Raw genomic sequence first — 9,517 nt, forward strand, 5'->3', positions numbered from 1 at the left:
ATAAGCTAAACTAAAACGGCCGAGAAAACGACTGTTGCATCCTGGGATTTGTGGTCCTCGATTCCGGAAGCTGTAGTTCTGCGCAGCGGAAACTGCTCGTCGCCGGCACGGGGTTTACTAGTTACAAGCGAAGGGGCTCTTCCTTTCTGTCCGACATCTTGCAGGAGAGGCGGTGATTGCACCATGGTGAGATCCTGGATGGTTGGGTTTGTGGGGGAGTTGTAGTTGCGGAAAGAGCTCGAGGACCGAGAAGGAAGGGAGTGAGGACAGAATGGCCGGGGGGTGGTAGCAGGGCGGTATGGAGGGAGGTAGGGAGCAGCAGCAGCTGTGGTACCTTTGGACCATGTGCATGGTTCTACGTCCTGTATATATGCTGCATGTTCTTTATACTGATCCCATACACGTGCCTTTTCCCTGTTCCTGGTCTCTTATATTCTTGGTTATAGGCCTCTATATTATACCTGGCGTTCCAGGGCACATGACAACACTGTTTTCCTTAAATGTACCTCCTGCCTTTTCTTACTAGTGTAAAGGCGAGTTACATCAAGGTACTTAAAGCATTTTACTAGTTCCTGAAGGGCTTACAATCTAAGTTCCAACCCACGGTAATGCAGGCTGTTTTCAAATCAAAACCCACTTCTTTACCACTGCTTTTGACTCCTAACTTAGTTGCCCTGTCCCTTAGCCTCACCTCTCTATTCCCTTACCCTTAATTGTTCTGTCTGTGTACTGTCTTATCTAGATTGTAAGCTCTTTGAGCAGGGACTGGCTTTGTGTATGGTGTACAGCGCTGCGTATGCCTTGTAGCGCTATATAAATGATAAGTAGTAGTAGAGTTAAGTGACTTACCCACAAGGCTAGTGGAACACCATAAGCCTAAGCGTAGAAGCATAAATTCTTATCTTCCGTTCTAAAAAGCTTAAAAAACTTAACTGTTTAAATAATGTTTCTCCATTAGCTGTTAATTAGAAACTTCCGTCTATTATATGTAAACTGTTATATTATTGTTTGTTGTAAAGCCACATTGAACTGAAACTTGTTTAGGATAATGTGGGATATAAGAATAAATAAAATTGGAGGAATATAGGCGACTGATAAACTTGGGGCCTTGTTTACTAAGCTGCACTTTTTAGCGCGTGCTAGAGAGGTGTGGTAGCTGTGTTAGTCCACTTTTAAAGGTAATCAATAGAAATAAAACAAAATAAAACATGGAAAAGAAAATATACCTTTTTTTTATTGGATATAACTTAATACATTTCTTGATTAGCTTTCGAAGGTTGCCCTTCGTCAGATCAGCAATAAGCAAATGTTGGTAGATGACAGTAATATATGAGCAAAACATCAAAGCATTTCAGTGACAGTCTAACAGGATGGGGGGTGGGTACGTGAGAGTCAGGGAGACAGTGCGTGCTAAAAATTAGCGCACACTAATGATAGAGATACTTATTATATTCCTATATTATATACCAGGAATGTTTCCCAACCCTTCAGGTGCCTTTTCCTGTTGGTGCTTTCTAGCAGCTGTTTCTGTAATATTGCTCTGTGGTCCAAGATCCTGTAGCCATGCTATGGTCGACATGTTGCTTCTCTGCTTGGGTGCCAGCAAACTAAAATTACATTACTGAAAACATGACTCTGCCCACACTGGGGTAATACTCTATCCCTAGGGACCCCCTGTTGCCATCTTTTGATTGGACCATTCAGACTGCCCTGTTCTTCCCTAATCCTTAAACCTCTCCCCTGCTGCCTAGGCTGTACTAATTGACAGCATCAAGGGTTATGTGACCCATTCCATTCACTTAACTGTGCCTTCTTTGGTAAAGGGGAAAGAATCTCATACTCTGGGTATGTAAAACTATCCTGTCCTTTGTGTTCTAAACTCAGCCACCCAAAGATGACAAGAAGAAGAAGGATGCAGGCAAGTCCACCAAGAAGGACAAAGACCCAGTGAACAAATCTGGTGGAAAAGCCAAAAAGAAGGTAAGATACATTTGCTTGTAATGAAGCAATTACTCAGCAGGCTGCATGGCTCATTATGCTGAATGAGACTACTATGAATAAACCTGTTAATGTTTCAGTAGAGATGAATTTTAGGTCAGACGCAGTTCAAAGTGATATTTTTTTTTTTTTTTGGGGGGGGGGGGGGGGGTTGGTTAATATTATGTGAGACTGCTGCTCCCTGAATGTCTCTTGCTGTCACTCCCTCAGTTGATCCTTCATATAGCACAGGGGGTCCCTGTTACTGTTCCTGGGTCACTGCCCCATTTTGAATGTGGGAGCTGACAAGACAATAGAATGGGAATGATTTGCAAGTGTAAATTCTTTAGAAGGCTATGGAGGGTGAGGTACACAGCTTCTTAGATTCTTCCCTCCCCTCCAATATCTCTGCAGTATATTTATAAAGGCCTGTTTAAGTTTGCTGAGCCTGCTCAAACGAACGCAGTATTATGTACTGCTTTCCATTCAGAGACCTGAAATATTTCAGATGAATACAGATAATGTAGATGTAGATATATATCTACATATCCTTTAAGTTTTGGGAGATGTATAAACTAAAAATGTAAAGGTTTATTTTTCTGAACTTGTAATTTGAACCTAAACACGATGCAAATACAATCTTGTTGATTTATTTCTGATTTATTTAAAACTGATGTTAGGGCATGGATATGATACCTATGTGTGTAACTGGGCTTGTCTCCTCATCTTTTTGAGTAGAAGTGGTCCAAGGGGAAAGTGAGGGACAAGCTGAACAACTTGGTCCTCTTTGACAAAGCTACATATGAGAAACTGTGTAAAGAAGTTCCAAACTACAAGCTCATCACACCTGCTGTGGTCTCAGAGAGGCTGAAAATCAGGGGCTCTCTGGCCAGAGCTGCTCTTCAAGAGCTGCTTAACAAAGGTAAGCTGACTTGTGCCTAGCTTTAACGGTTGCATGAAATTCACCGGAGACTGAGATACTGGTATTGACAGAGTTCCAGCTGGAGCAGTTGAATCTAGCTGGGGCAGGTAGTGCCCTGGTCATGTTAGTTACAGGCAGCTACTGTGTTTCTGTGGAGTTGGCACCTGATAATAATCATGAGCGCCAAGAATTGCAGTTTTTTTTTACTAATGGAAAGATGCTGGAAAGGAAACCCAGGCTGTCAGCTGCATATATAAATAATGTTTCTCCATTAGCTGTTAACTAGAAACTTCCGTCTATTATATGTAAACTGTTATATTATTGTTTGTTGTAAAGCCACATTGAACTGAAACTTGTTAATGTGGCCATGTGAAACTATGGCCATTCTGAACAAAGCAGTAAATAGGTCAGAGGTGTAGCCTAGTGGTTAGTGCAGTGGACTGTGAATGAAGAGACTGAGGTTTAAGTCCCAGGTCAACTCTTTCTGTTTAAAAATATCTATATAACTATGACACCTGCAAGCTTGAAGGCTATTGAAGTGGTATACATTCAGGTACAGTAGGTATTTTTCAGGTCTCGGAGGGATCATGTTTACAAAAAATTGTCCCTTGGTTTAGTCTACTGCACTACCCACTAGGCTATTCCACTGTTCTGCAGTCTGATGCCAGACAAGATGTCCATGTTTTTTTGTTAAAAAATTGGATGCCCCTCCGTTTGTCGCATGATCCTTTTGTAGTTCTACCATAGGCGTGTTTGAGCCAATTTTTATTTTATATCCATTTTTTTTTTTACAAAGAAAAATAAAAGGGGTCCCATTTTTTTAAACATGATGTAACTGTATGCAGATGTGAAGCTTGATATGCTTAACTCATTCAGATTCTCCATTTTAGTTCTGCATCAGCATGCGTGGAATATAAATAACTTTTTCCATGAGTTTAAATACATAAGCATATTTAATAAAATGTTTCTCCCTGCCTTTTAGGGTTAATTAAACTAGTATCCAAGCACCGAGCCCAGGTGATTTACACAAGAAACACCAAGGGAGGAGATGCCCCAGCTACTACGGAGGAATCATAGAGGTGAATTTCTCTAGAACACAGCTCTCAACTTAACTCTCCATCACATATTTATGGGAGCGAGTTTGGAAATACTGTATTAATTTTACTTTCACTTGGGTTGTGTAGCTGAACAAGGACCATTGCTTTGTGACACGAGTTAATGGAAGTGTTCTGCTCTGGTGGTAGTTGTAGTTCCATATTGATTATCTGCTATGTCTTCAGCCAGTTTTACCTTTTTGTAAACTCTGCTGCTTGTGGGATATCTGACTAGGGCTGCTGAGAGTCGGGGGGGGGGGGGGGGGGGGGGGGGGGGGCTTGCCCAGTGTTAGCATTACTCTCCTGTTCCTATGCACAGCAGTGCCGCAGAGTACTTCCTTCTTGCCAGTGCTGCGTCCAAACAGCCTCTTTGGACGCAGCAGGAAGGAAGGACTCTGCTCTGTGGCGCTGCCATGAACAGGAGAGCAATGCTAGCACTGGCCCCTGGGGAAGTTTGCTGTGCAGTGACAGCCTGGAGCAAGAGTGCAGGACAAGTAAGCTGAGCGAGTGGTGGGTCCAGAAGGGGGCGGGCCCAGGGGGTGTTTTCCCCAGGCCTGGCTGTCTCTCGGCGGCCCTGTATCTGACTCTTGTACTTTTGCTGGGCAGATAGACCGTGTGGGTCTTTCTTTGTGTGTTGCCTTGCTAATAGGGAAGTGGGTGGTGTAGCTTATTGGTATAATTGATTTTGAGCAAATATTTTCTAACAAATCCTTTCCTTTTTTTTTTTTTTTTTAGGCTCTGCTGGTGTTCACTGATGGCTTTTTTTGTAAACATATGAAAAAATAAAAAACAAAAATGGCTGTATTGTCTGTGATATACTGAGCTGTATAAATATTTTTGGGTAAGGGCTTTAGACAGGGTTTTACTAGTGGTACAGAAAATGTCTTCTATGCTTAGCAGTGAAATATAGGATTTATTAAATGGGTTTGACCTTCCCAGCAGTGAGCTGAGAAACTGGCTCCATGTCTCAACATTGTTTACTGCACCTTACTGACAAACTCACCAATTTCTTAGAGTAGCCAAGTGCCTTTATCAAAACGTGCTAGCGGTCCCCGGTATGGTAATGCTGACAAAGCCTATTCACTTTGCATGAGCTTCGTGGGAACTGCTAGCGTGGCTTGATGGAAGAGGCCCTAAGGTAGTAATTTCAGCAAACTTGGTAGAAAATGCATACGACACTCTCAAGGTCATACTTAAATCCAAGTAAAATTAGTTATTGGGACCTCCTGTAGGATGGGTGTTAGAAGGGGTGTGGACCACATCACCCTGTTTTTGTAACCTTCACTGGCTAGCAGTACAATACCAGGCTAAATTTTCAAATTCTAGCTGATCTTCAAGGCCCTTAAAGGAAATGGGCCAGATTACTTGAAAAACAGGCTCTCTAAAGGGCCCTTTGCTTGTGGTGGTGGTGGTTAACTGCAGCAGGTAAAAAGGCCAAAAAAAAAAAAAAAAAAAGAAATGGCCATGCATTGTTTGCACTTGCTGTGTGGCCATTTTGGGGAGAGCGGTTACTGCTGCCCAGTGAGATGGTGGTAAGGGCTCCCACATTAACCTGGTGCTGCCTGATTACAGTGAGGTAGCCCTGTGGTATTGTACAAAGATTATGGTGGCATCGGGCATGCTGTGTGTTGGGCCAGCAGTAGTTCCATGTTGCTGTGCTTTAGTAAAAGGGCCCTAAGGTCCTTCCTAAGGAGGATCATTTTTTTTTTGTTACATTTGTACCCCGCGCTTTCCCACTCATGGCAGGCTCAATGCGGCTTACATATTTGAAGGATGTCATTACACAATGTGACAGCTGTCAGCAAGCCTGTTCTGGCATTCACTCCCTGAAAGGCTTTGCTCAAGGAAAATTACTGCAGGAAGCAGGTGAATGCTTGGCTCTTCTTCCAAACCTTTAAGGAACGAGGCAACACTGGTCTGCAGTGCTTTAACTCCTACCCGCTTTATTTTCTAACTCCATATTGCTCGATCTATATGTTCCACATTAACTTACATCTGATGCTGTTAAGATGAAAAAGTGATGCATGTGGGAAAGAGGAACCCAAACTATAGCTATGTGATACAAGGTTCCACATTAGGAGTCACCGACCAGGAAAGGGATCATCATTGATAATACATTGAAACTGCTCAGTGTGCAGCAGGGCGGCTAAGAAAGCAAATCGAATGTTAGGTATTATTAGGAAAGGAATGAAAAACAAACGACGTTATAATGCCTTTGTATTGTGCCATGGTGTGACCACATCTCAAATATGTGCAAATTTGGTCACTGCATCTCAAAAAAGATAGAGTGGAAATAGAAAAGGTACAGAGAAGGGCAACAAAAATGATAAAGGGGATGAGACAACTTCTCTATGAGGAAAGGCTAAAAGCAGCTAGGGCTCTTGAGCTTGGAGAAAAGGCATATGAGGGGAAGATATGATAGAAGGCCATAAAATGTGGAATGGAGTGCACTAGGTAGATGTGAATTGTTTACTCTTTCCAAAAATACTAGGACTAGAGGGCACGCAATGAAGCTCCAAAGTAATAAATTTTAAAATATTTTTTTCACTCAACATGTAATTAAACTTTGGAATTCATAGTAAAAGCAGCAGGGTTTACAAAAAGGCTTGGATAGCTTCCTAAATGAAAAGTCCATAATCCACTGCTTATTTGTAGGATAAGCAGCATAAAATGTATTATACTGTTTTGGGATCTTGCTAGGTATTTGTAACCTGGATTGGCCAGTGTTAGAAACAGGATACTGGGTGTGAAGGACCTTCAGTCTGTCCCAATATGGCAATACTCTTGTAGATTCTTGTGTTGACATAATGAGCACACTGTGCTGTTGAATTTTTTTTTTTACTGATGTAACTGTCTCTTGCCTATAATCAACTTGTTCTTGCTGCATACCATCTTAAGTGAATTTCTTAAAAAAAAAAAAAAGCAGTAACCATAACTCCTAAAACAAATATATAGTTCCGTACAATTTTTCCAGAACAGAAAATAGCTACAACTGTAGACCTGTTAATAGGCTGTGCAAATACCTAGGAATGCATCTTTTGAAAATTGCACTTTCTGTGGACTGTAGTTGAGGTAGACATGTTTATCTGTAGCCCCTCTTGAGCCACATTCTAATACAGCTTTTGAGAACATGAGGACAGCTGCATAAAACCCTTTTTTTTTTTTTTGTTACATTTGTACCCCGCGCTTTCCCACTCATGGCAGGCGCAATACGGCTTACATATTGAATACAGGTACTTATTTGTACCTGGGGCAATGTTGGTACCATTTTTAAAATAAATATTTCCATTTGAGAACTGATTAAAAAGACTTAATGGCTAGGTCATAGTATAGTATTTTTAATAATTTTTACAGACTTATGAACAAAAGTATTTAGCAAGTGCTATCTTGGTTAAGCCATCATGGAGGCAACAGCCACAACCCTCCTTAAAGCTACTGGAAAACATTTAAGTTTTCTTCCACAATACAAATAGTGTTGCATTTGCAATTTCAGGGACACATCAGCATGTGGTAAGGAACAAGCAAACATAGTTCAGAGTTATCATGAGAGAGACTCGAGCTAAACTCCAACTAACAGCTTGGTAGGACACATAGTAAAAGGTTCAGCTGTAGTGAGTTAAAAAAAAAAAAAAAGGGGAGGGGGGAATAGGCAGACTACATGTGGAATGTTTAGCCTTGTACCCAAGGGAATATCAAAATTCAGTAAGGCCTGCACAAAAATCCTTGCGACCTGAAACAACCCAAATTTTTCAAATATGAATAAGGCATTCAAATACTTAGCTAGGTACTTTCAATGCTGAAGCTACAAGCAATTTTCAGAGAATAAGACTTTCAAAAAGATCATTAGAAAGGGAGTAGGCTCAATAATAATCAGAAAATATTACTGGACCATACACAGATGGAACAGCTTTCTGCAGAAAAGGAAGCAAGACATGTTTTTGTTTATATGGGATCCTGATATCAAACTGCTATTGTGTCAGTACAAGTACAGTGGTGGAAATAAGTATTTGATCCCTTGCTGATTTTGTAAGTTTGCCCACTGACAAAGACATGAGCAGCCCATAATTGAAGGGTAGGTTATTGGTAACAGTGAGAGATAGCACATCACAAATTAAATCCGGAAAATCACATTGTGGAAAGTATATGAATTTATTTGCATTCTGCAGAGGGAAATAAGTATTTGATCCCCCACCAACCAGTAAGAGATCTGGCCCCTACAGACCAGGTAGATGCTCCAAATCAACTCGTTACCTGTATGACAGACAGCTGTCGGCAATGGTCACCTGTATGAAAGACACCTGTCCACAGACTCAGTGAATCAGTCAGACTCTAACCTCTACAAAATGGCCAAGAGCAAGGAGCTGTCTAAGGATGTCAGGGACAAGATCATACACCTGCACAAGGCTGGAATGGGCTACAAAACCATCAGTAAGACGCTGGGCGAGAAGGAGACAACTGTTGGTGCCATAGTAAGAAAATGGAAGAAGTACAAAATGACTGTCAATCGACAAAGATCTGGGGCTCCACGCAAAATCTCACCTCGTGGGGTATCCTTGATCATGAGGAAGGTTAGAAATCAGCCTACAACTACAAGGGGGGAACTTGTCAATGATCTCAAGGCAGCTGGGACCACTCTCACCACGAAAACCATTGGTAACACATTACGACATAACGGATTGCAATCCTGCAGTGCCCGCAAGGTCCCCCTGCTCCGGAAGGCACATGTGACGGCCCATCTGAAGTTTGCCAGTGAACACCTGGATGATGCCGAGAGTGATTGGGAGAAGGTGCTGTGGTCAGATGAGACAAAAATTGAGCTCTTTGGCATGAACTCAACTCGCCGTGTTTGGAGGAAGAGAAATGCTGCCTATGACCCAAAGAACACCGTCCCCACTGTCAAGCATGGAGGTGGAAATGTTATGTTTTGGGGGTGTTTCTCTGCTAAGGGCACAGGACTACTTCACCGCATCAATGGGAGAATGGATGGGGCCATGTACCGTACAATTCTGAGTGACAACCTCCTTCCCTCCGCCAGGGCCTTAAAAATGGGTCGTGGCTGGGTCTTCCAGCATGACAATGACCCAAAACATACAGCCAAGGCAACAAAGGAGTGGCTCAGGAAGAAGCACATTAGGGTCATGGAGTGGCCTAGCCAGTCACCAGACCTTAATCCCATTGAAAACTTATGGAGGGAGCTGAAGCTGCGAGTTGCCAAGCGACAGCCCAGAACTCTTAATGATTTAGAGATGATCTGCAAAGAGGAGTGGACCAAAATTCCTCCTGACATGTGTGCAAACCTCATCATCAACTACAGAAGACGTCTGACCGCTGTGCTTGCCAACAAGGGTTTTGCCACCAAGTATTAGGTCTTGTTTGCCAGAGGGATCAAATACTTATTTCCCTCTGCAGAATGCAAATAAATTCATATACTTTCCACAATGTGATTTTCCGGATTTAATTTGTGATGTGCTATCTCTCACTGTTACCAATAACCTACCCTTCAATTATGGGCTGCTCATGTCTT

The 9,517-nt window shown here is 42.1% G+C and overlaps 1 protein-coding gene across 1 annotated transcript; it reads left to right on the top strand.

Annotated features, from left to right (window-relative positions):
• Positions 1-79: 79 nt before the first annotated feature.
• LOC115482201 (40S ribosomal protein S25) lies at positions 80-4,807 on the top strand. The gene is made up of 5 exons (XM_030221814.1): positions 80-186; positions 1,885-1,980; positions 2,716-2,899; positions 3,882-3,978; positions 4,729-4,807. Exons 1-4 carry the CDS (start codon positions 184-186, stop codon positions 3,974-3,976), a joined length of 378 nt encoding a protein of 125 aa, XP_030077674.1. The 5' UTR covers positions 80-183; the 3' UTR covers positions 3,977-3,978; positions 4,729-4,807.
• The last annotated feature ends 4,710 nt before the right edge of the window (positions 4,808-9,517 follow it).

This window comes from Microcaecilia unicolor, chromosome 12 (assembly GCF_901765095.1).
Source record: "Microcaecilia unicolor chromosome 12, aMicUni1.1, whole genome shotgun sequence".
Lineage (NCBI taxonomy): Eukaryota > Metazoa > Chordata > Amphibia > Gymnophiona > Siphonopidae > Microcaecilia > Microcaecilia unicolor.